This window comes from Phyllobates terribilis, unplaced genomic scaffold (genome assembly GCF_046119375.1).
Source record: "Phyllobates terribilis strain yellow unplaced genomic scaffold, ASM4611937v1 Scaffold_2__4_contigs__length_985480577, whole genome shotgun sequence".
Classification (NCBI taxonomy): domain Eukaryota; kingdom Metazoa; phylum Chordata; class Amphibia; order Anura; family Dendrobatidae; genus Phyllobates; species Phyllobates terribilis.
Genome location: NW_027362762.1, coordinates 435,175,942 through 435,203,882, shown reverse-complemented (window position 1 = coordinate 435,203,882; position 27,941 = coordinate 435,175,942). Strand labels below are relative to the sequence as shown.

Here is a 27,941-nt window from a genome sequence, read left to right as displayed (position 1 = left end):
AGAAGCAAAGTTGCCTCTACTTACAACATCAGACAGCACACAGTTCAGACCAATCATGCTGTCGGTCCAAACTATTAATCCAGCAGGAGTACATCGCCCCCTATCAAACAGGAATCCTGGATGTGTGGAAGTGATATTCTTCAAAGAGGAAGATGACAACAACCCTTTAATGGTGACCATAGATGTTGCAGTTTTTGGTTTATTGCGGCTTCTCAATTTCAGCTACATGCCCAATACAGGTGAAGCCCATGGCTTTTATATATGTTAAATGGTAATTGCTGTGTGGTTGCAAACGGTAACATGGCCGTATGCTGTTATTGTCCCTCGGTTCTAACTGGTTTGGAGGAGTAAAAAATGTGTCAAGTGTGCCAATCAGATCACTTTCAACACTAAGGCCTTGACTCATTAAGACTGGAGTTTTGTTCTGGGAGCGCTGGAGTAAGATGCAGCAAATTCATCAAAATTTGTGCCCTACAATGAATTTGTCGCTCCTTACAACTACGACAGAAATGTTTCTCCAGCCAGTGACTGGCATAAATTATGATGAATTTGCCAGGCGTACATCGTCATGCTCTGTGTCTGCTCTGGCCTCTTGGGCAGAGCTGACTTGGACTGGCATAAAATGTCAAAAGTTACAAAATTTTGAGACACTTTAAGCTGTTTTACGTCAGAAACACCTTGATGAATTGGAGCCTTAGACTTCTTCCCTGCAGTTTTCAGATGTAGCTGACCTGAATTTGTCATTCAGTACAATGTAAATTTTACATAAGCCAGCATGCTTTATTTTATTAATGGAGTCGAGCAGTTACATGTAAAATTCAGCACTTCATCTCTGCTTCTATCTTTTTATTTAAATGAAACTTAAAACCGTATTTTCCAGTAATATGATCTATAGAGAATACCTTACCGTTATTTCAAACTGTACAGTGCTAGCTTTCTGATTGGGTGACTTGCATAATGCTGCAAACCTGAAATCACAGAAAGGTTCAATTTTAAAATATAAAAAGCTATTGTTGGGTATGTGACTTAAGACGTTGTACCATTCGGCCCTGCTATAACTGATTCGTATGCAAAGGCAAAAAAATACACTTTGCAAGCATTTGCTTCTATAAATTCAGTCTTAAAAATACATTTTGATAAGTTATCCCATGGGTGCTCATTATGGCAGCTTTCCTATCCAAGTCAATAGTAGTTAAAGGGGTTGTCCGGTCCAAAAAGACAAGTCTGCAGTCACTCTGTGTGACTGCAGACTTATGAATCACAGAGTCACTGCAGACTTATCATTTTGGACTGGACAGCCCCATTGCATGTTCGTGTGGCCAGCTCTCCACTCAGTCTCCTTCAAGATATGGCTGCCGATGGCTTGCAGAACAGGGGGTCAACAGACGATAATCTTCTAAAGGTCTGAAGTCCCAAATGTCGGACCCCACCTATTAAACATTTACGGCATTTACCTTTTCACATCTTTAAAGTCATTCCAGCACATTTTATACTATGAAACAAAACAGTGAAAACATGAAAGACTAATATACTCTGTTTTTTAGCTACAGCGATTAATAAGGTGTGGATATTCAGGACTTCAGGAAATTACATAAAAGAGAGTTACGGAATGCAGATTTTATTAATGAGAATTTTGAAACATTTTTACAAGCATTTCAGATTCGGATACTCACAGGACCTACACTATGAAAGCTATGGAGATTCTGTAGAAATGCTTCCCAAGAAATAATTTTAATTATATAATAAATACACAAATAACCAACCATAGCCAATTTTGCATTAATTGTCCCCAAGTGTGAAAAGTTGGTAGAGAGGGAGTGAATAATAAGATCATGCAGCAATTTTTAATATTTGTATAGATCATCTAAATAACACCTCTCATCAAGGTTGCTGAGCCAGTATTTAGCCAATTATTTTATGCATAAGGTGCATTTATCCCTGAAATCCCACAGTGGAGTTAAACATAGGAAAATAAACTGTACACGGATGGTGGTCTGAACTTCTACTATGAAAGGATGGAAATATCTGTATGAAGATATTCTATATTACCGTAACTCATTTCTATAAATGGCACCAAAGAATAACAATACATATCTTTTTTCATACAAGGGAATCGTTAGCCATGATGCTCTTGTGCCCAGGACCATCGTAACATATGTTATGTAAATCAATTAGAGGGGCCACGCACGGGGAGAACAGATTACAGTTTTTATGTGCATAATCTGATTTAAAAGAAACCTGTTAGTTGATTCATGCTGCCCAAACAACAGGCAGCATGATTCATAGCCTGGCGGCATATTGCAGAAGGGCATGTTTTCTCTGAATCACTTCGGTAGTTTAAAGGAGTCTGTAACCCCAAACATGCAAATTAAAACAGTTATATAAAGGGACGTAGCCCCTATAACAATCATATAAGCACCAAAAGCTTGGTGCACCTTTACGCCCCCTCAATTTGCATAGTAAGCAGCTCCGAGATTCTGAGTGCTGCCTGAACCCTAGCCGTGGCCCTGCGCATGCACACTGACTATGAAGGCGCATGGGGGCAGGTTCCCCTCTCATCATTGCCTTCTGTCGGTGGTCGCTGCAGGCTACACTCAGAAGTGTAGCTAGCAGCTCTAGAGAAGAGGAGATGAGCAGTTACGTGGGCCTCCTGTCCTCAGTGCATCACAGAATAGATCAATATATTAGAATAATGATTTAATCCTCAGGGCTCACTCACACAAGTGTATAACTCAGTTGAGTGCAATGCGATGTTTTATTGGACAGCACTCAGCTCAATGTTACACTATGGGGCAGTACAGATTTGCGTTTTTGTGTATGGGTGCGTGTGAAACGGATGTGCAAATCAGATCGTGTGCATCCATTCAAGCCTACGGGTGCGTGTAAAACATCGGACTGCACTTGGATGTCATCAGAGTGCAGTTTGATTTACGTGCACACAAACAATGGAGAAGATGGAGAAATTAAGTTCTCAGTCTTCTCTGCACCTACGTCTCTCACATGAGAGAATTGAATCACAGTAAACTGACACTCGGCTCAAACTCTGATCAAAGTTTGAGCAGAGTGTCATTACTATAATCACTCCGATGAGAGAATCACACTGAACGAGCCATTAAAGCTAGTTTCCTTGGGGACTAGCTGATCGCTTAAAGAGGTTGTCCACTACTTTTACAGTAATGACCTATCGTTAGCATAGGTCATTACTGTCTCATTGGCTGGCACCCCCGACGATCAGTTGTTATCGGTGATGGTGGCCGCTAGCCGAAAGTACTTACTTACTGAGCTGGCCGTCTACTTATAGTGGCCGGGCTTGGTACTGCATATCTGCCTCCTATTCAAATCCACTACAAGTAGACTGTCAGCTCAGTAAGTAAGTAGTCGGCCGGCCAATAACAGCTGATCCGGGTGCAACAACAGATGGGTGCCGGGTGTCGGAACCCGGGCCGATTAGACATTGATGACCTATCCTAAGGATAGGCCATCAGTGTTAAAGTAGTGGACAGCCTCTTTAAGGTCTAGCATTTAAAATCACCCTACAATCAGTTGTCATTGCCAGGGGAGCTTTTTGATGGCTGTTGCAGTATTACAATATGTCCACTCAAATTAACAAAACACTTCCTGACTACCTTTATTTTAATGAGGTGGGTATATGCATATCTGTTAATCCATATTATTCCAGACTAACCATGGATAGCCTGGAACAATTTATTTTAGACGGTTTCATTTTCTCCAAAGTATACTGTGTGCAGAATTATTAGGCAAGTTGTATTTTAGAGGATTATTTTTATTATTGATCAACAACTATGTTCTCAATCAACCCAAAAGACTCATAAATATCCAAGCTTAATATTTTTGGAAGTTGGAGTGTTTTTTTTTTTAGATTTGGCTATCTTAGGAGGATATCTGTTTGTGCAGGTAACTATTACTGTGCAGAATTATTAGGCAACATAATAAGACCCAAATATAATCCCATCTCACTTGTTTATTTTCACCAGGTAAACCAATATCAATGCACAAAATTTAGGAAGAAACATTTCTGACATGCAAAAACAAAAAAAATTAGTGATCAATATTGCCACCTTTCTTTATGATGACACTCAACAGCCTTCCATCCATAGATTCTGTCAGTTGCTTGATCTGTTTTCGATCAACATTCCGTGCAGCAGCCACCACAGCCTCCCAGACACTGTTCCGAGAGGTGTACTGTTTTCCCTCCCTGTAGATCTCACATTTTATGATGGACCACAGGTTCTCTATGGGGTTCAGATCAGGTGAACAAGGGGGCCATGTCATTATTTTTTCTTCTTTTAGACCTTCACTGGCCAGCCACGCTGTGGAGTAGTTGGATGCATGTGATGGAGCATTGTCCTGCATGAAAATCATGTTTTTCTTTAACGATACCGAATTCTTCCTGTACCACTGCTTGAAGAAGTTGTCTTCCAGAAACTGGCAGTAGGTCTGAGAGTTGAGCTTCACTCCATCCTCAACCCGAAAAGGTCCCACAAGTTCATCTTTGATGATACCAGCCCATACCAGTACCCCACCTCCACCTTGCTGGCATCTGAGTCGGAGTGGAGCTCTCTGCCATTTACTGATCCAGCCTCTGGCCCATCCATCTGGCCCATCAAGAGTCACTCTCATTTCATCAGTCCATAAAACCTTTGAAAAATCAGTCTTAAGATATTTCTTGGCCCATTCTTGATGTTTTATCTTATGTTTCTTGTTCATAGGTGGTAGTTTTTCAGCCTTCCTTACCTTGGCCATGTCCCTGGGTATCGCACACCTTGTGCTTTTTAATACTCCAGTAACGTTGCAGCTCTGAAATATGGCAAAACTGGTGGCGAATGGCATCTTGGCAGCTTCACGCTTGATTTTCCTCAATTCATGGGCAGTTATTTTGCGCCATTTTTGACCAACACGCTTCTTGCGACCCTGTTGGCTATTTGCCATGAAACGCTTGATTGTTCGGTGATCACGCTTCAAAAGTTTGGAAATTTCAAGACTGCTGCATCCCTCTGCAAGACATCTCACAATTTTGGACTTTTCTGGGCCCGTCAAATCTCTCTCCTGACCCATTTTGCCAAAGGAAAGGAAGTTGCCTAATAATTAAGCACACCTTATATAGGGTGTTAATGTCATTAGTCAACACCCCTCCTCATTACAGAGATGCACATCACCAGATTTACTTAATTGGTAGTTGGCTCTCAAGCCTATGCAGCTTGGAGTAGGACAACATGTATAAAAAGTATCATGTGATCAAAATACTCATTTGCCTAATAATTCTGCACACAGTGTATATTATTTGAAACCATGGTTTCCAGCCAAAACACAATGTTTCTACACATGTCCCAAGGTAGATTTCTCCAGTTTATTAGTGTAAGTTCTGCACAATGTCTTAGCTTGTCCTGTTGGTGGTAATCCATCCATATATTCATGCTTTTTCAATGTTATTTTTTCCCCTAAATTCACCTTTGATAAACAAATGGGGCTGCAGTTCCATAAATAATTCTAGATTTCTTAGTTTTCTGAATATTTTAGACATGCTGACAAAATTTTACAGCATGATGACAGTACTCATTGTGAAAAGTGCAAAAAAACCCTCAGCTAAGAGAATCGTGTTAAGAATGCAAAGTATTCCTGTAAATTCAATCTTGGACAGCGGCATTCTACTCAGCTGAACAAATTATGTATTGTAAAAGCATTTTCACGGCTTTCCTCTTCTGCGGACTCCAAGGCAACTTATTGCAGACAAAGACGTACTAATCCAGAATAAAGTCAGGATGAAAGATGTTTTGTACATTTCAAAGCTGATGCATTAGAAACAAACAAATAAAGGGCCAATTGTTAGGCTGCCCGTGTAGCAATATGGAATCACTGGATTTCTTAATAGCGACCTCCAAAAGAACAGTAATGTGTGTAGTAAATCTTATTCGTAGGTTCAGATTTCAGAGTTTTCTGTCTATATCTTATATACTGCTATTTTTGTTTTGCAAAAAGAGAATTAAATGTAGTAGTAAATAACTTTGTGTTTGACTTAAAGATAGCAAACTGGACGCACTTTTCTACCCCATTGTTGATGTAGTCTGTAGCAATAAACTTAAGCAACAGTAAAGCCATTTTCTTGACTGGCTGTTTAATCATAGAATGTTAGAGTTGGAAGGGACCTCCAGGGTCATCATGTTCATATGATATTGTGATAATGATATTGTGGAATGATATTCTTTAAAAAAAAAAATTGAATTTCTGAGAGTGTCTTGCCCCCATTGACTATATACCAGTTCTTCCTGTGCTTTTCCTGGCTAATCAAGTAGTGGTCCTTTGTTATGTGCTTAGTCAACTATTTTCACAATATAAAATCACTCAGGCAGTGAAGTTATGCCAAGCTTGCCCTAAATAAAGGATTAAATTCTTCCAATTCTCTAATGTGTATGGGGGTGTCCAACCTTTCAACAATGATAGTTGCTGGGGGGGGGGGGGGGTGGAGATAAATTGTAAAGAACTGAAAAAGTCCTTTAACGGAGTTAAAATTTAAAAAATAAAAAAAACAATATACAGTTATGTCTGGAAATATTTGGACACAAGATTTGCCATTTCAGCTGTTTACCAAAATATATTCAAGATACAGTTATATAACCAATATGGGCTTAAAGTGCAGACTCTCAGCTTTAATTTGAGGTTATTCACAGTGTAGGAATTACAGCTCTTTAATATGTAGCTGCCTCTTTTTAAAGAAAAACAAAAAAAATAAAAAAATGTGCTAGGACCAAAAGTATTCACACAAAAAAGTGATAAAACATAAATGATCTTTATTGAACACGGATTAAAAATTCATAAAAAATACATAAAAAACATTCCAATATACAGACACAAAGACACACTGGTGGGTGAGCGCTGTAGGAAGCCCTGATCATAGATATATATAAATGTATATGAAGTGACCAATAAATAAATGCATGGGAATATAAATATATCAACGCCACAAATCACACATGTACGGTATATAGATATAAATAGACAAATAATTATGGATAGTTACAAAATTCCACAGGTCACTCACATAACTAGGGTAGTAAAACAGCCCACAGCTCGGTGTAATAAGTATCATTTAAACAGTGCTATGCATTGCATAACCATACTCACCCACCAACACCCAATGCACGTTTCACAAATGCTTTGTCACGAATGCTTCACAAATGCCCCTGACGAACCATTTGTGAAACGTGCATTGGGTGTTGGTGGGTGAGTATGGTTATGCAATGCATAGCACTGTTTAAATGATACTTATTACACCTAGCTGTGCATTGTTTTACTACCCTAGTTATATTAGTGACCTGTGGAATTGGAATATTTTTGTAACTATCCATAATTATTTGTCTATTTATATCTATATACTATACATGTGTGATTTATGGAGTTGATATATTTATATTCCCATGCATTTATTTATTGGTCACTCCATATACATTTATATATATATCTATGATCAGGGCTTCCCTGGCCAGGTGTGGGAAAGACTTAGTGCAACACAGAGGGAAGAGGGAAAGGGAGCCCAGACACTAGGGAAAGGGGGAAGTGGAGACCTCCTAGTCTGGTCTAGTGTCACCCCTGTCTCAACTACCGTCCCTATATTGCCTCTTCAGTAATCGCCGCATACGTGCTTCGCCCTGTCTTTTCCTGGTGTATGGCTAAAGCTAGGGAGGAAATGAGCACTAGTTGATCTCCACTAAACTCTATAGACAACAAGGGTAGACAAACAGGGGGAGAATGCTTAGCTTTAGATGACTCCTGACAAATGCAAACTCGGCCTCAAGCTCCAGAGAGGACGAAGTACTGCTCTTGCTAAGCCTTCATAAGTAGAAATGAATATAGCCGGCACCTCCTTCTCAGACACACCGGGTATATATACACCCAGGCCAGGGAGTACCAGATGGAGGTAACCACTAGGTCCTAGAGACAGCCTCTCATCTAAAAAGATGTCTGTAATGCTAAACGTAGAGATCTCCTGCAACCAACTGCAGGGCGACTGTCTGTCACCTCTGATACACCCGTGACATTCCACAGCGCTCACCCACCAGTATGTCTGTGTCTGTATCTTGGAATGTTTTTTATGAATTTTTAATCTGTGTTCAATAAAGATAATTTATGTTTTATCACTTTTTGTGTGTGAATACTTTTGGCCCTAGCACATTTTTTTTTTCTGTATATGATAGTGCTAAGTGGGACATTATACCCTTACCCGGATTTGCATATTGGTGATATGCCTCTTTTTAAAGCGACCAAAAGTAATTGAACGATTATCTCAAAAACTCTTTAATAGGCTACATGGGATGTTCCTGCATTAATCCATCATCAGTTAAGCAGGTAAAATTTTGGAGCCGATTCCAGGTGTGGCATTTGCATTTGGAACCTGTTGCTGTGAACCCACAACATGTTGTCAAAGGAGCTCTCAATGAAGAGAAACAGACCATCATTAGGCTGAAAAAAAGAATAAATAGATAAGAGAGAGAGCAGAAATGTTAGAAGTGGCAAAACAACAGGTTGGTACATTCTAAAAAATAAAAAGTGCACTGGTGAACTTGGGAACTCGAAAAGGCATGGACGTCCACGGAGAACAACAGTGGTGGATAATCGCAGAATCCTTTCCATGCTGAAGAAGAACCCTTTCACAACATCCACCCAAGTGAAGAACAATCTCCAGGAAGTAGATGTTTCAGTATCCAAGTCTACCATAAAGAGAAATCTTCATGAGAACAAATACAGAGGCTTCACCGCAAAGTGCAAACCATTAATCAGCCTTAAAAATATAAAGGCCAGATTAGACTTTGCAAAAACCATCTAAAGAAGCTGGCCCATTTCTGGGAAAGCATTCTTTGAACAGATGAAGCTAAGATCAACCTGCACCAGAATGATAGGAAGAAGAAAGTATGGAGAAGGCTTGGAACGGCTCATGACCAAAAGCAAATCACATCCTCAATAAAACATGGTGGAGGCAGTGTGATGGCATAAGCACACATGGCTTCCAATGGCACTGGGTCACTAGTGTTTATTGCTGATGTGAGTGAAGACAGAAGTAGCCGGATGAATTCTGAAGTAGACAGGGCTATGCTTTCTGCTCAGATTCAACCAAATGCAGCAACGTTGATTGGACGACACTTCACAGTACAGATTGACACTGATGCAAAACATACTGCGAAAACAACGCAGGATTTTTTTTTTTTTAAAGGCAAAAGACGTGGAATATTCTGCAATGGAAGAGTCAATCACCAGAACTCAACCAAATAGAGCAGCATTTCACATGCTTAATACAAAACTTGAGGCAGAAAGACCCACAAACAAGCAACAACTGAAGTCAGCTGCAGTAAAGGCCTGGCAAACCATCACATAGGCGGAAACCCAGCGTTTGGTGACATCCATGGCTTAAAGACTTCAGGCCGTCATTGCCTGCAAAGGATTCTCTACAAAGTAATAACAATGAAAATTTCAGTTATGGTAAAATTAATTTGTCCAAATACTTTTGAGGAGGCTTTGTAGAAAAATGGTTGCAATTCCTAAATGTTTCACAGGATATTTTTGTTCAACACCTTTAATTAAACCTCAAAGTCTACATTTCAATTGCATCTCAGTTTAATTTTTAATAAAAAATAGTGGCATGCAGAGCACAAATCACAAAGATTCGGTCACTGTCCAAATATTTCTGGACCTAACTGTAAATACTGAACGTTTACATGAAATGAGTATGAAATACCAATGTTCTAGATTATGTTAGAAAAAAGCAGTGAAAACTTTGCTTCCTATGGCCCAAAATTATTTTCGTTTGTTTAGTTTAAAGAGCAGGCAAATGGAATTATGTTCAAAAAGGAGCAGCTGCATAATGGATGAAAATGGAAGCAGACGGCCCCACTGACTAACATGGAATCATGCAGAACATTCTGTTCTAAAAACTGACACAGAAAGGACAGTCTCCATAATAATCAAGAGGATCCGTCTGCTTCTGTTTGCAACTGATTCGTTTTGGACATAAATTTCATTTGTCTTTTCCTGTACAGGAACAAACAAAAGGAATTCCCAAATGCAGATGTGAACCCTGATCTTATCGTACTCTCCCACTATGTATAATCATTTGCACCAGCTTTTTGTCAAAATGTTTCTTCATTTCTGTGTTTGTTTTATTATTTACTGATCACTATGGATCTTTGTACATGTACAGTCATGAACCTAGATAAAATCTTATATTTGCTCTGTGTTTAAGCAATTCGTGACACAACCAACCATCTCTCTGCTGCTGGGGACTTGATGTTGCATCCTTCATCTGATACACTATGCTTATTGGGTGGTGTATTTACTATGAATATCCTTGTCAGAATGGTTCTACAATCTTTTTTGAAAGGTTTCCCTACTTGACATTAACCGCTACACGACAGGTGACATACATGTACATCACACGTCAGGTGCGCGTGTACGGTAGCGGCTCAGGATCTGATCTCGCTCCATACATGGCAGGTTGAAAGCTGTGTTCCACAGCCAAAACCTGCCTCAAGCAGCAGCGATTGTCACCAGCTCTGATTGCTGCTGTTTAGCCACTTAGATGCCACTGTCAATATTTGACAGAGGCATTTAAGAGGTTCATTCCTGAGGTGGGGCCCTGTTAAGGTGCCATTGGCACCTCAAGCCACAATTGCAAATAGCTGAAATGTTTCCATGACAGCCAGGGGCTTACAGAAGGCCCCTTTCAACGCCATCTTGCTACTACTATTAAGACCCTTCTATGACTGGGCTTCAAAGGAGATTGCTAATTTCACTCTATGCTGCAAAATTAAAGCAGGAATGCTTTTGTCTTGCAGGAGAATCCACACAGAATGGTGTAAGGGCTTATAGAAAGTCTACAAAATAGAGTTCACACCCTTTCATAACCGACACAGTGTTGTCCTTTTCCATAGTGCTGCATTTTAGTCCAATTCAGTGAAGACGTTAGGCCTTCACTATATACTGTAAAACCCCTATAGAATTTGTAATTTATGAAAAAAAAACCCAGACTGTATGACTAATGCATCCTGAGCTATGGCTCCATAAATCTGATCTCCACCGAGGAGTAATGGTTAGCAGATATAATGTACGTCAAAGTCTAACCTTTGCAATCTTTCCCAGTGAAGAATGATACGATTGTTAGCTGAATGACCCCAGCTTTCACCTGTAAAAGAAGCATATGACAAAAGAAAAACATCATAAAAAAAGACTGATCAAAAGTTACCATGAAAGTTAGTTATTTAATGGTTATTATAAAGGAAAGTACAGTAATTCCCCTTTCTTCTGGACTATAAGATGTAGTTTTTAGAAAGTAAAAAACTTGCTAAAAGTATAGGTCTTCTAGTTCCCAGTCCGGGGGGCCTGCAGTGTCAGAACCCCTGACTGCCTCATTACTGATGATTGTACAGAATGTTGATAATTTAGCTGCTTGTCAGGGTGTGTGCGCATTATGGAACATGCATGTGGTGAGCATGACCACCCCAGGTGAGAACATTGTGGCTGAAGTAAAACCAGGGTGGCCGGCCTGGGAGGCATTGATGAACTGTAGTTAAACATGTGTTTTATCCCCAAAAGTGACCATAATCAGCAGAAGATGTAATGAGATTATACATATGACAAAAAAGTCGGAGAGCACCAGTACGAGGCATCATCAGGGGAGTGTATTTGTAAAGGGGTGAAATTAAATAAATATGATGGGTACAAATAAGGGCCAATATTTCTCCGAGGCTGTGCAGCACTCTGCACGCCACTATTGGGGTGTACTGACACTGCAGGGCCCTGATATATACCCATCATATTTATTTAATTCCCTCCTTTACAAGTACACACCCCTGATGATGCCCCGCTACAGAGGCTGAAACACGTCGAGAGGGATTTTGAGGTATTTCTTCTTCCCAATATAGGTTCTATACTTGGGTACTGCCCTTGTTAGGGTGGGAGTCACTACACAGGGCACGACAGAACATATCAGTTATCCAGCATCTATCCCTAGCCTCATTCTCCTGCCGCTTGGTTGGGTCATCTCTACTGCAGCGAACAGGTGAGACCTTTAGTATCCTGCATTGGCACTCTTGGGTACCTTACCGCCACATATGGTCCCATTTTATTGTGTCTGAGCATAGCTCTTTTTACTCTGATTATTGTTAAAAGTTAGGTTTTATTTGCATTGATACAACCCTGCATGCTGGTGACCTTGTGTGAGAGCAGGCGACTCCCACGGGTCAGATGGCTGAAGCTGACAGGTACAGCGGATGAGCATGGCAGGTAGCCAGACAGGTGATCCAGGTAGGCAAGCAGGCGGACACGGTAGGTAACCTGACAGATAATCCGGGTAGACAGGCAGGCGGGCATGGCAGAAAGACAGGCTGGCGGGCACGGCAGACAGACAGGCTGGTGGGCAGGGCAGACAGACAGGCTGGTGGGCAGGGCAGACAGACAGGCTGGCGGGCACAGCAGACAGACAGGCTGGCAGGCACTGGAACCTGAGGGCTGAGGAGAGTGTTAGCACACAAACAACAACCTTGCACAGGCACCTCCATATTAGAGGAGGTGCCTTATATAGGAGTGGTCCTCCGGCTATTGGCCGGGGACTCTTTAGGATGGCGAGGGCTGCCCCTTTAAGAGGGAGGGAGCGTGTGCGCCCTAAGCACAGTGCCCGGGAAGCTGCGTGCGATGCGCGCAGCAGCAGCAGGGGAGCTGGAGAACGCCGGACCGGGACCGTGGCTGTGAGGGGAACGACGTCGCTGCCCGGCAGGAGGCAGAGACACCGACGCTACAGTACCCACCCCCCTTTACGCCCCCTCTTCTTTAGGCCCGCAAGAAATTTTTCAAGAAGACGAGGGGCATGAATGTTCTCCCTGGGCTCCCAAGATCTCTCCTCAGGACCAAACCCCTTCCAATCCACAAGAAAGAAAGTCTTTACTCTTACCCTCTTGATGGCCAAAATGTTCTCTACCTCAAAGAAGTCCTCAGCGGAGACTGGAGCTGGAGTGGTACCTGGATCATCAGAAAAAGAATTAAGGACTACCGGTTTGAGGAGAGACATGTGAAAGGAGTTGGGGATCCGTAAGTAGGCCGAGAATTTCAGCTTGTAATCTACTGGATTTATTTGGTTCAGAATCTCGAACGGACCAATGAACAGCAGACCCAACTTGTATGATGGTATCTTGAGACGGACATATTTGGAGGAAAGCCAGATGTTGTCTACCGGGCAGAACTGAGGCGGATCCAGACGTCTCTTAGCATGCTTTTTCATCCGCTCGGAGGACTGAAGGAGAGCAGATCTAGAGTCTTCCCAAATCACAGAAAATCCACTGACGAGAGACTCCGCGGCAGGATTGTCCACTGAAACGGAGACTGGAAACTGAATCCGGGGGTGCTGACCATAGACCACAAAAAACGGAGACTTAGCAGAAGACTCACTCACATGGTTGTTATAGGAAAACTCAGCCCAGGGCAGGAGCTCAACCCAATCACTATGGTGAGCGTTGACAAAGTGCCGAAGAAAACTGGTAAGGTTCTGATTGATACGTTCCACTTGACCATTGGACTGAGGATGGTAGGCTGAAGAAAAATCCAAAGAGACATCCAGCAGCTTGCACGTGGCTCTCCAAAAGCGAGAAGTGAACTGAACACCTCGGTCCGAGACAATGTGGAGGGGTAAGCCGTGGAGACGGAAGATGTGACGGATGAAGTCCTTAGCCAGCACGGGTGCAGACGGAAGACCAGGCAGAGGAATGAAGTGAGCCATCTTGGAGAAGCGGCCAGCGACCACCCAAATGACAGTACAACCCGCCGATACAGGAAGATCCGTGATGAAATCCATTGCAATATGTTGCCACGGAGCAGAAGGCACGGGAAGAGGAAGGAGATGACCGGCTGGAAGGTGCCTAGGTATCTTGTTACGGGCACAAGAGGAACAAGCCACAACAAAATCTGCAACATCCTTTCACAGGGTGGGCCACCAATAGTGCCGGGCAATGAGCAGAAGAGTCTTCCTCTGGCCGGCATGGCCAGCCAGTTTGGACGAATGGCCCCAGAGTAAGACCCTCTTCCGATCCTGAGCTTCTACAAAGGTCTTACCAGGAGGTAGATGCGACAGGTCAAACGGAGCAACAGTCATTATTCTGGAGGGGTCAATGATGTGTAGAGGCTCCTCCTCCAGGTCGGAAGACAGAAAAGAGCGGGATAGAGCGTCAGCTTTAATGTTCTTGTCTGCCGGGCGGTAATGGAGATTGAAGCAGAATCGAGCAAAGAACAAAGACCATCTGGCCTGACGCGGGTTTAGTCTTTGGGCGGTCTGCAAATACGCAAGGTTTTTATGGTCAGTGCAGATGATCACCAGGTGCAGAGCCCCCTCAAGCAAGTAGCGCCACTCCTCCAGCGCTAAATTTGATGGCCAGCAGTTCGCGATCTCCTATGGAGTAATTGCGCTCGGCCGGAGAGAAGAGTTTGGAGAAGAAGCCGCAAGTCACCATTCGCCCGGACGAGGATTTCTGGGTGAGCACTGCTCCGGCTCCGGCGGAAGAGGCATCAAGCTCCAGGAAGAACTGTTTATTGCCATCCGGACGGTGTAGCACAGGAGCGGAGGAGAAGGCTTGTTTAGGAGAGATAAAGGCATTCTCTGCCTCGGAAAACCACTCCCTGGGATTTGCTCCCTTACGGGTAAGAGCAGAGATGGAAGCTGTCAGGGAGGAGAAATGAGGAATGTAGAGGTGGTAATAGTTAGCGAATCCCAGAAACCGCTGAATAGACTTCAACCCCTCAGGTCGAGGCCACTTTACGATGGCAGACACCTTCTCGGGATCCATCCGCAGTCCGGTCTCGGAGATTATATACCCCAGAAGTGGTAGGGAGGTCTGCTCAAAGAGGCATTTCTCATACTTAGCGTTCAGGCGATTCTTCTGGAGCCTCAGCAGAACCTGATGAACATCCCTCCGGTGAGGGGGCAGATCAGGGGAGAACACCAAGATATCGTCCAGGTACACCACCACGCAGGAATACAGGAGATCTCGGAAGATGTCGCTCAACAACTCCTGGAAGACGGCTGGAGCATTACAGAGAGCATCCTGGGTGTTGAGGAGGGCATCACGCTGTACTCGTAGTGACCATCCTGGGTGTTGAATGCCGTCTTCCACTTGTCTCCCTGGCAGATCCGGACCAGATTGTAAGCCCCACGCAGGTCGAGCTTAGTGAAGATCTTTGTGCCTTTTAGGCGGTCAAACAGCTCCGAGATGAGAGGCAGGGGGTACTTATTCTTGATGGTAATCTGGTTTAGGTCCCTATAGTCGATACAAGGACGAAGAGAGCGGTCTTCTTGACGAAGAAGAATCCTGCTCCAGCCGGAGAGGTGGATTTCTGGATAAATTCCCTAGCAAGATTTTCTTCAATATATTCAGACATGGCACGGGTCTAGGCCAGTTACAAGGGGTAGATTCGCCCGCGAGGAGGTGAAGCACCAGTTATTAGGTCGATGGGGCAATCATACGGCCTATGAGGTGGTAGTGTCTCTGCCTCCTTTTTATCAAAAACGTCCGCATAGGACCAGTAGGGTGCTGGCAGGCCAGGTAGGTTAGCCGGAATAGACAGTGGTCGAGCAGGATGAACCGGAACCAGACAGGTCTTATGGCATTCCTGACCCCAAAGGAGCACCTCTCCCGAGCTCCAATTCAGGACAGGTTCATGTCTCTGTAACCAAGGCAGGCCAAGCAAGATGGGATGAGAGAGGCCGGACAATACGTAAAAGGAGATCTTCTCCGAGTGCAGCATTCCCACCTGGAGAGTTACCGGTTCAGTGACCAACAAGATGGTTTCAGGGAGAAGCTTTCCATCCACAGAGGAAACCGCTAAAAGGATCCGCCAGACGTATGGTAGAAATCTGAAAACGCTCCACATCGGCCTGTTGGATGAGATTCCCAGCGGCTCTGGAATCCAAATGGGCAGTCTCGAAGAAGCGGGTCTCACCACTGGTAACGGAAAAGGACAGAGTCAAGGGCGGAGAGGAAGAACTCTTGCCTAGGACGACCTCTCTGAGCGGTCCTAGACACTGGAGTTTCCCGGTCTCACCGGGCAAGAGCAGATCTGATGCTCTATATTGCCACAATAGAAGCAACTCCCCTCGGCACGACGGGTCTCCTGGCGAGACTTGACCATCAATTTGCATCGGGTCTGAAGAAGACACCCGGGGGAGTGCAGGTTGCGAGACTGGAATTTGGAGGGTGGGAGCGAGGCGTGGAGGTCTCCTCTCACAGGTCATCACCTTAGCGCGTTCCAGGAAACGGATGGTAATCCGGGTAGCTAATGACACCAGGTCATCCAGGGAGGGAGGTATGTCACAACCGGCTAGTTCATCCTTGATCCGTCTGGAAAGGCCCTCCCAAAAGGTGGACACCAGGGCCTCATTGTTCCAGGCAAGTTCAGATGCGAGGGTTCGGAAACGTACGGCATACTGGCCCACAGTGAGACTCCCTTGGCGGAGTCGGAGAAGTGAGGAGGCAGTAGAAGATTTTCGTCCGGGCTCATCGAACACCTTCCGGAAGGCTGCGAGGAAAGCCTGAAGATCGGACACCAGAGGATCCCCTCTCTCCCACAGAGGGTTAAGCCACGCCAACGCCACCTTGGCCTGGTCGGAGGTGAACTGGTGTGCCAGGAGTTCAAAGTGCAACGTGCATTGATTTATGAAGCCCCGACATAGGACAGGGTCACCATCATAACGTGGAGGCGCAGAGAGCCGGGGTCCAAAGCCGAGTGCCACAGCACCACTGGGTTGAGGTGCCGCCGGAGCGGGTGCTGCTCGGTTAGAGGCGGACACAGTCGGGGTGGACTGCGCGTCCAAGCGGGAATTGACTGTCCACAGATAGGACAGGATAGTATCCTGTTGGGATCTCTGGTGAGAGACCTCTTGGTACAGGTCTAAGAGCGAAGGAGCCTGGGAGCCACCGGGTTCCATTGCCTGTGCAAACTGTTAGGATCCGGGTGGTGGAACCTCTGTGCTGGGATCCAAGGAGGGACCAGAGGTAGGTAACTAAGTGCCTACTCGGAAAAACCCTGGTCGCACAGCGGCTTAGTCGACTCCGTGACCCAAGGAGGGATTGGGCAGGTGGACCAGGTGCCACTCTGGGACCGACCTTGTGTGAGAGCAGGCGACTCCCACGGGTCAGATGGCTGAAGCTGACAGGTACAGCGGATGAGCACGGCAGGTAGCCAGACGGATGATCCAGGTAGGCAAGCAGGCGGACACGGTAGCTAACCTGATAGGTGATCAGGGTAGACAGGCAGGCGGGCATGGCAAAAAGACAGGCTGGCGGGCACTGGAACCTGAGGGCTGAGGAAAGTGTTGGCACACAAACAACAACCTTGCACAGGCACCTCCATGTTAGAGGAGGTGCTTTACATAGGAGTGGTCCTCCGGCCATTGGCCGGAGATTCTTTGCGACGGCGCACGCGGCCCCTTTAAGAGGGAGGGAGCGCGCGCGCGCCCTAAGCACAGTGCCCGGGAAGCTGCATGATGTGCGCGCAGTAGCAGGGGAGCTGGAGGACGCCAGACAGGGATCGCGACGGTGAGGGGAACGGAGTCTCTGCCCGGCAGGAGGCAGAGACGCCGATGCTACACTATCCCATTTGCACAAACTTTCTATTTGTTTATTGCAGACTATACAATGGGGTGTTAAGTGCTCTGGGTGCAACAGAACACTTAACAAGCCTCTCCTTCCTAAAATTATTTCCTGAACCAGCACCAGCCTCTCTAGCTTATTGATAGCTCATGGAGTCTGTAATGGCAGGTGCCAGGCAAAGAAATAAGACAGTGAGTTATCAATCAAGCTAAAGAGGCTCATGCTAGGTGGAGAAACAACAAGGGGTGACAGTGGCTCCATAAATGCTCTGTCACTCCCATAGCACTTAGCGTTTTCATTCACATGCAAATGAGGTGCTAAGTAGTCAAGAATATACCAAGAGATAGAAGATATAAAGGCGTCAAGGGATTTACATTTCAAATAGGACTGATGATCATTTGCATAAGAAAGAATTAGTTTTGAAATTCAGTATAACAAGTAGATTAATATAAGGACAATCTATTTTTCTTATTGAATATTGGTGTAGTCAGCTCAAGGCAACCAGTGCTTTTATAATTAAAGGATTTCCACTCTTGGTAAATTAAATAAGAGAGACTCAAGATTAATGGTTCCAGTGGGGATTGTGCCTTCTACCTAGTCAATAAAGTGTCATTCGGTGAGTAAGGAAGGAAACCCCTGAGGCCAATGTGACTGTGAATGTACTGTGAATAACTATGTTCTGCAGAGACTTGCCTATCTGTCTAAAATATATTGGTGAATGTATGCAAATTGCCTCTTCAGAGAAAAAGAGGACTTGAACTCTATAGCGCCACCTATTGGAAGCACCAATCCTTCAAGTCACAATCAACCCTTTAAAGAGTCGTGCAATATGACTTAGGATAAAAGCCAAATCGGAATCTCAATTTACAGACACAGTTTTTCGGGCTGTTGGCCCTCGTCAGCGCAAAGTATAAGAACGCAGTGGGCAGAGGTGCTGGCGCCATACCCGACGGGGGAGAGCTAGGAAGCGTACTATGATCTAGCTTTGCAGGACGCTAAGGAGTATGGCAAGCTAAAGACCGAGATTCTGGCACACTTGGGGGTGACGATATCTGTCAGGGCCCAGCGAGTCCACCGCTGGGTGTATCACCGGGACAAACCCCCTCGCTCCCAAATGTTTGACCCTTTGCACCTAGTCCAGAAGTGGCTGCAGCCGGAGTCCTCTACACCTGCGCAGATGGTAGAGTGGGTGGTGATGGACCGGTTTGTGCACTCCCTGCCGAGGCCAATACAGACTTGGATTGTCCAGGGTGATACCCGGAATGCCGATGAACTGGTCAGACTGGTCGAGAGATACCAGGGGGTTGAGGGTTCTTTGGGAAGGCAGCCTACTCCATACTGGGGGCCCCAACAGGGGGCGGAGGCCCAAAAGGGGGTGGTGCTTCCAAGGTCCTAAGGGGCGGGGGAGGTAATGTCCAAGGTCCCTACGGGTGATGTTATTTGCTGAAGGTGCCACGGGCAAAGGCCATATAGCCACCCGTTGTCCCCTGACCTCCGAGCAGATGGACTGCAGCATGGGACGCTGCTGTTCATATTCTGCATATCCGGCCTGTAGTGTGAACTGTCTATCCAGTGAGGGGCCACAAGCGTGTCCCGTGAAGGTGAACGGATGGCAGGTAACGGCACTGCTAGACTCCTCTTCTACTGATCCCGGGGAAAAAAAGTTGGCGTACGGTGCATTCATAGTGATGCTAAGGACTACCCTATGCCCAGAGTGGACATTGAAACGGCCCACAGTACGGAGTCCCACAAGATTGGCGTCATTCAGGACTTGTCGCACCCTATTTTAAGCCGATACTTTTGTTTATTTTGGGATCTGTGGGGAAGGGTTTCGGGTTCGCTGGCTCAGATAGGAAACCAGTTAACCCTGATGAGGTATCACCACACCCAAAGTCAGACCGGTTTCCCTTTTGTGTCCTTGTGGGGGATGAGGAGGTAGGATCCCCTGAGTCTGACATTCTGGAGTTAGGGGTGACCAGCGAGAATTTTGGGTCTGCCCAACATAGGGACCTAACTCTGAAGGAAGCCTTCAATAATGTCACAGTCATAAATGGGGTTGCCCAGGAGCCGGGGGCTGACACAAGGTTTCCCTATTTTATGTGGGGAATTGTTGTACCAGGTCACGAAAGTGGGGGAGGAGCTGGTGGAACAGTTAATAGTGCCGGGTCCCTATAGACGGAAGGTGTTAGACATGGCCCATTCACATATCTTGGGGGGACATCTAGGGGTGGAAAAAATGCAGCAAAGGATCATGCAGAGGTTCTACTGGCCAGGATGTCACCGGGAAATATTAAAGCAATGCAGGTCCTGCCCTACGTGTCATTAAACCTCCCCCACCTCTCACTTTCGAAGTTCCCTTGTGCCATTACCCATTATTGAAGTGCCGTTCGAGAGAATTGCCATGGACTTGGTCGGTCCCCTTGTTAAATCTGCTTGTGGGCATCAATATATATGGGTCATCCTGGACTATGCCACACGCTATCCTGAAGCAATTCCCCTGAGAAACTCCTGCAAAAGAGTATAGCCCCCAAATTGGTCCACGTTTTTTCCCGGACAGGTCTACCAAAGGAGCCCTGACCGACCGGGGAACACCTTTTAGGAGTAAGGTGATGAGGAAGCTATGCAAGGTCCTGCAAATCTCCCAACTGAGAACTTCAGTGTACCATCCTCAGACAGATTGCCTCGTGGAAAGGTTTAATAAAACGCTGAAGAGTATGCTGAGGAAGGCCATAGAAAAGGATGGTAGAAACCGGGACTGTCTCCTACCGTATCTGTTGTTCTCCCTCCGTGAGGTTCCACAGGCCTCTATGGGGTTCTCACCATTCGAACTCCTTTATGGCAGACATCCGCGGGGTCTCCTTGATATAGCAAAGGAAACCTGGGAAGCAGAAGTCACGCCCCACAGAAGAGTCATCGAGCACGTTGAACTGATGCAGCAGAGGATTGAGAAAGTAATGTCCATCGTAAAAGGACATCTCCTCCAGGCACAAGAAGCTCAGGCCAGGGTCTACAACTGGTCAGCCAGTGTAAGGCAATTCAATCCGGGAGACTGAGTCCTCGTGCTAATTCCTACAGTGGAGAGTAAGTTCTTGGCCAGCCTTCTCTGGCTTTTAAAGGAACATGCTTACTGTTTTCCTCCCATCGCACCCAAGTGAGTAAAACCCCTACAATGTGAAGCAGCAGAATACCCAGCAGGAGCTGAGCTTCACCAATCTGAGCCAGCGCCGTGTATGGCAGGCAGGTAGTTAGCAATTACCTGTCTGTTAGTTCTTAGGGCCATGGTAAAAAAATAAAATAGTCCCCCTTTAAAGTCTGATATCAATGACAGACAGCTGTCTTAGTATAAGTGTGCACACAGAGACAGCTGTCAGTCACTGACAGACCAGCCCAGTGGACAAAAAAAATCCCAGAAAAAGGAGAGGGATAAATGACTAAAACACAAGTTATATCGAATTGGTTCTCACAAAGCTATATATCAATCTACCCTGCCCTATAACATGATGCCTGCAGACAGTGCTATAATTTTGTAAGATGTCATACGAGGGTGAAGTGTGTTAACGATTAGAAAACATTTCTTCAGTTAAGCATGTTTGATATTGATGTAGCCTGTTCCAAAACTATGCCCATGTTCTATGTTGAGAACAATTTGAAATACTGCACATGAGATAAGTGATGCTCACGCCTACAAAGTGTCCTTGGTTTCCTTTGAAAGCATTGAGATGTGAGTGTCATTCTATCTGTAATTTATAATCTCTATAACAGGCTCTGTGGCTTATGATTGGCAAGTGTCGTGGTACGTGACGATGCATTATGTTTTTTAATTATATGGGATATGCACACACTGATATATAGTTGTAGGAAAAATTAGGTAACCTTTTGGAATTACCTAAGCACAAATAACACTGCCTTCCCCAATCTGCCTCGTTCCCAGCGACCTAGATCTTCTGTATATTGAGGTGCAGTGTACTGCTATGACAGTGGATTGAGATCTCAGCTATCAACAATCTAATTCTTTACTGGCCATACGCTTAATGATACATAGGGTTAATGCATATACTCAGAGAGGAACCATTGGGTTTATAATGTGCATTCTTCCAAGTAGCTTTATTGTTGCATGTGAATAAAAATACATGTAAATATGTAAATAGTTTATAGGCAATTTGTTGCCCTCTTGGCATTTAGTAATCTAATTGGAAACTCTGCCTAGTATCCACATTAGGTTACAATTTTGAACATAGGCATTACAGTACCTTGAGGCTGTGTGCCCACGACGCGTTTAAGCGTTTCCGCAGAGGCAATTCCGCTGCAGAAACGCTTAAAAAACGCTTGGTAGAAGGTCTGCCATGTTCCCCAATGATAATCTGCATGTGCTATGCACATGCTGCGGAAATTTCCGCTACGGATTATCATTGCGGAAAAATCCGCAGCACTACCAGTTATTTTGCGGAAGCGCTGTGTTTTCGCCACCATTGACTTTCATTGGACCGCATGTAATCACTGGATCTGTACGTGTGGATTACAAGCGTTTCAATGTGCGGATGGTACCCGGGTTTGGAGAAAAGGAGACTCTCCTCTGGACCCGGGTACCATAGTACATGTAAAAAAAGAATAAAATAAAAAATAAACATTATACTTACCTTCTGATGGCCCCTGGTGTCTTTGTCCTGGCTTGCCGGCAGATTGCGGTGGACTCAAGGACCTGCCATGACGTCATTTAGTCATCTGACGGGTCAAGCGACTGCTGACGTCGGCAGGTCCTTTCAGTGTACCGCGAGCTGCCGGCAAGCCGAGACGCATCGGATAAAGACACCGGGGGGCCATCGGAAGGTAAGTATATACCGCATATTTCGGACCATAAGACGCACTTTTTTCCTCCAAAATTTTGGAGGAAAATGGGGGGTGCGTCTTATGGTCCGAATGTTGGGGGTGTGTGTATATTTATGTGTGGTGTGGGGGGAGCGGTATCGGTGGAGGAGCGGGGCACAGGAGGCAGCAGCCGCCTACTGCAGCCTACACTGTCCTCGGTGCTCCTTAATAGCGGTATACAGTGTAGCCGCTCTGCGGCTGCTGCCGGCTATCTCCTGTGCCCGCTGTTAAAGGGCATGAATATTCAACCTTTCTCCACACCCATGGGCGTGGGGAGAGGGTGAATATTCATGCCCTTTAATGAGCGGGCACAGGAGGTAGCAGGCAGCAGCCGCAGCGCGGCTCCGCTGTGTGCCGGCTATGAAGGAGAGTGAAGTCACTGCTCCCCGCGCACACAGACCCGGCGTGGGGAGCAGTGACTTCCGGCAGCTGATCTCTCCTTGTGAGCCGCGTATGGCAGTGATGTCATGCACGGCTCACATGGAGAGATCAGTGCAGGCAGACCGGACGCAGCGCTGGAGGAGAGAAGAGAGGTGAGTATGAGTGTTTATTTTTTTTTAATGTGCAGCCTGATGGGGATTAGGGGGACCATGCATACCAGGACAGGGATTAGGGGTGCCATGCATACCAGGACAGGGATGAGGGGTGCCATGCATACCAGGATAGGGATGAGGGGTGCCATGCATACCAGGATAGGGATGAGGGGTGCCTGCATACCAGGACAGGGATGAGGGGTGACATGCATACCAGGATAGGAATGATGGGTGCCATGCATACCAGGATAAGGATGAGGGGTGCCTGCATACCAGGACAGGGATGAGGGGTGCCATGCATACCAGGACAGGGATTAGGGGTGCCATGCATACCAGGACAGGGATGAGGGGTGCCATGCATACCAGGACAGGGATGAGGGGTGCCATGCATACCAGGATAGGGATGAGGGGTGCCATGCATACCAGGACAGGGATGAGGGGTGCCATGCATACCAGGATAGGTATGAGGGGTGCCATGCATACCAGGATAAGGATGAGGGGTGCCATGCATACCAGGATGGAGGGATGCCAGGCATACCAGGATGGGGATGGGGACCACATATAAAAGAGAGGGGGGGCGGCATATATAGCAGGATGGGGGATATTGTCAGAATTGGGGGACATTACCCCTATACCAGGGTCAGCAGAAGACCCCCTCCCCCTTAAAAGTGCATCATGACCACATTTTTAGCTTAAATTTTTTTTTTTTTTTTTTCCTCCTCTAAAACCTAGGTGCGTCTTATGGTCTGGTGCGTCTTATAGTCCGAAAAATACGGTATTTATTTTTTACCATTCTTTTACAGTCACACTATATAAATCCATGCCGGTTGCATGGATTTATATAGTGTGACCAAGTTGTCAAGCACTTTCCAAGTGATGCTAAAATCGCTTGGAAAGCACTTGACAACCAGCATGTGGAAATGCATGTGAAGAACGCTTCACATCCGCATGTCCCTGGCAAGAAGAACGCATGTAAAATCAGCATGCGTTTTTTCTGCCAGGGAGATGCAGAAACACTCAGGAAAAAATCTGGAACATTTCTGCATCGTGGGCACATAGCCTAAAGAGGACGTGTCATTAGGTCATGTCACTATGTTGCTTTTTTATGGTTCCAGAGATATGGGCATTTTTATCTATTGCTAAATTTTATGTTTTTGCAAGGGCTGCTCTGCATTATTATCCTGTGAGCAACGCCCCCTTCGCAAAAAAAACATAAAAATTAGAACCAAATTAAAATGCACAACATTAATCTGGAGCCGTTTGGGAGTCTTAAAAAAAAAACAACTAAAATATGGAATACTTAAAAGGGAATCGATCAGCAGGTCTTTGCTCTGTAATCTGACAACAGCATGATGTAAGAGCTGAGACCCTGATTCCAATGATGCATCACTTAGTTTACAAGGTGCAGCACTGTATATTGACAGAGAGCTAATTATGAGTGGAGGGGGCAGTGGTTGGACCAGCAAGCACGAGGCAGCTAGTCCGGCAGCGATAATCTACTGCTGATTAAACACTGAATTTACTGAAACGGGAACACAGCCTAGTAAGTGACACATCACTGGAATCAGGGTCTCAGCTCCTATACCTTACTGCTCTCAGAACACATAGCAAAATTCTGGTGTCAGATTATCTTTATAATATTTAGAAGAACAGCGGAAATAATAACTGTCTCCTTTTGACCAGGTTATAGGTTCTTACATAACAACGGTTGCTTGATATACTGTATGAAGCATTCTCTACAACAAGCATTGTTCTAGGGAAGAATACATGGTCTCACAGAGGTGCCATACGGAGCCATAGGAGCTCTGGTGTTGCTGGTTAGGACCTGTAACAAATCATTATGTGTCTGCCCTTAAGCTGAGCATACCAAAATCTATTTGGGTTTGATTGGTTTAGAAGAAGAATACTTCTTGCTATTGGGACACCAGGCCCGAGCGGGACATACATGAAGTGAGATTTCTTCCAATATTACCATGTAATATTACTTATAAATTATGCTGTAAATTAGAGCTGCAGTTGCAGATTTTATCATACCCAAGGCTGGTACCAGCAGAGACTCACTCGATCCAATTCTTGTGGTCATCTGATTTGTTAAGACTACCTAGATAAATACACCAAACAACATTTTAGCAGTCATAATGCCTGTCATAAGCTCCAAGGTTGCAGACTTGGGTTCTTCTATTAGTACACTGAATTCAGGCATGCACGTCATCATTTTAAATCACAGTCAGATATCACTATAGAATATTGTCCTTTATAACACCACTCAGACTCTACTGAATGAATGGTTTTAAGTAACAAAAACAGTAATATGATGCAGCAATATTAAGCTCTTCAAGTCTGGACCTATTTTAGCACTAAGGAATGCAGAAATGTCTGTACTTTTAATGTCAATGTAGCTGTATAATGAATGATCAGTTTTGACGAAATGGGTCGTTTTCATAAATGTAACCATTTTAGGGTCAATATACAGTAAATTATCGATTAATTTATTTTTTTGGAGGATGGTAAGGTTAGGGGGTGGAATGGGAAAAATCAGATTTTCTTTTTTTATTTCCTAATGTATATTACCATTTTCTGTGTGCGCTGTTTGATATATTGATTGTTGCAATTGGGCTGATACGATATTTGTCTATTATTTTAACACTTTTGCTAAATGAAACCACTTTTAATAGGTACAAATGGCTTTAGCATTTTCTTTTTGTAGACAAATTTTTCTCTAATACGCTTTATTTAGGTTTTGTGCTATCGGAGGACGTTAGAATATGATCTGATCGCTTATAAAACAGCATACCAAAGTATTATTGCCTGGTAATAACCTAATAGATTGCCTGTCACAGGCATCCAGAAGATTGGATCATAGGGCATCAATGGGGGTGCAAAGGGGTTACTTCCATAAGTCTAACCACCGAGATGCAATGTTCACGATTGACCACGAAATCTAAAGGGTCTAAAACAGGTTCAATTGGCGAACTGTGCGAGCACCATCACATACTGGGCAAAAGTTTTAGGCAGGTGTGAAAAAATAGCAGCAAAGTATGAATGCTGTAAAAAATAGTCGTGGTTTATTTTTAATCAATGAAAAAAATACAAATTGAATAAACAAAAGAAAAATCAAAATCAATATTTGGTGTAACCACCCTTTGCCTTCAAAACAGCATCAATTCTTCTACAGTATGTGTAGATGAAAGTATATTGAGCGAGGCCAGAAACAGTCTAGTTGGAATGTGGCCGCCACCGAGTGACTGCAGACTTGTAGCTTAAGACCGGACAACCCCTTTAAGGATGGGCTGCTATTCATGGGCCACTGCTGTGTGCTTGCCCCCCAGGCTAAAATTTACCAGCGAGCCCCTGGATGTAGGTATAGTACAACTAGGGGAATAACCATTAAATATGTTGTTATTTGTGGAATTTGTCTAGCATGCTCGTATGTGTGCCCATCCTTGTCCAATTTGGGGCTAGAACCAGGACACCTTTTGTCTTTAGACAGTTTTTTTTATTTAATTGGTAACATAATGAAAGTATTAATTGTCTTATATTGGACATACAGCCCTTTGTGTGTATTTTGGGGATTTTTTATTGTGTGTCCATGAATCTGTTGAAAACCAACAAAGAAATCATCATTAAACCTGCTGACAAGGGTGGTGCAATAGTGATGATGAACACATCAGACTACATGAAGGAAGCAAACAGACAACTGATTGACACCCACTACTACAAAAAACTGGAGTCTGACCCTACACAGGACTATTACAAGGAACTAAACAAGTTGGTATCTTGTCTGCCTGACAAATCCATAAGAGCCGATGACCTGATACCAGAGAGTCCAAGAGTAGGGACATTCTATATGCTTCCCAAAATCCACAAATCTGGAAATCCAGGAACACCAATTATTTCATGTGTGGGCACCCTTACTGAGAGAGTTTCTGGATGGGTAGAGTGTGTTCTTAAACCCCTGGTAAAGAATACACCCAGCTACATTCAGGACACGACGGACCTACTGAATAAGCTAGCAGCAATAGCTCCTCTACCATAAGGAACCATCCTTGCCACCATGGATGTGGAATCTTTATACTCTAATATCCCACACCAGGATGGATTAAATGCCTGCAAAATCTTCATGGAAAATACAGGAATTGATGCGGATTCCGTTGTGAAACTTACAGAATTCATCCTCACCCACAAATACTTTGAATTTGATAACAACATATATCTACAGAAGACTGGTACAGCGATGGGAAGTAAAATGGCTCCACAGTACGCAAAACTTTTCATGGCCAAGCTTGAAAGTGACTTTTTGTCCTCATGTCCCATCAGGCCTCTGGCCTACTATCGTTACACTGACGATATTTTAATCATCTGGACGGAGTCTGAGCAACAGCTGAAGACGTTCCATGAACACTTTAATCGATTTCATCCACCATCAACCTAACTTTATGGACACCATCATCAAGCTACAGCACAATGAAATAGAGACATCCCTGTACCGGAAGCCAATCAAAAGTCCAACATACCTTAAATGGGACAGTTTCCATCCAAAACACAAAAAACTATTGTCTACAGGAAAGCCATCAGATACAATCGGATATGTTCCAACCCTATGGATAGAGACAAACACCTTGGTGGCCTCAGAAAGACCTTTTTGAGTCAGAGCTACCATCCAAGAACAACTGAGAACCAGATTACCAAAATATCAAGGAATCATCTCCTACATTACAAAACTAAACAAGAAAGCAACCGGGTGCCTCTAGTAGTCACCTACAATCCAAATCTGGAGGCGCTAAGGAGAGCTGCACAGAAACTACAACCCTTACTACAAAAAGATGCCCGATTACAATCCATATTTCCAGATCCCCCACTTTTGTGTTTCAGGCAGCCCCCAAATTTAAGAAGCATCATTGTCAGA

At 44.7% G+C, this 27,941-nt stretch overlaps 1 protein-coding gene across 6 annotated transcripts in view; it reads right to left on the bottom strand.

Annotated features, from left to right (window-relative positions):
- The window catches only part of RAD51C (RAD51 paralog C), an 84,812-nt gene that overhangs the window by 14,678 nt on the left and 42,193 nt on the right, over window positions 1-27,941 (bottom strand). For 2 of the 6 annotated variants that reach the window (XM_073665367.1, XM_073665364.1), the window contains 3 exons: window positions 25,070-25,136; window positions 11,128-11,188; window positions 908-968 (listed from right to left, as the gene is read on the bottom strand). In XM_073665367.1, the coding sequence (XP_073521468.1) occupies window positions 908-968; window positions 11,128-11,188; window positions 25,070-25,136 (189 nt within the window). Of the gene's footprint in view, window positions 1-907; window positions 969-8,236; window positions 8,476-8,503; window positions 9,456-11,127; window positions 11,189-25,069; window positions 25,137-27,941 lie in introns of those variants that run through there. The other 4 variants (XR_012283123.1, XM_073665366.1, XM_073665368.1 and 1 more) reach the window with 4 other exon arrangements.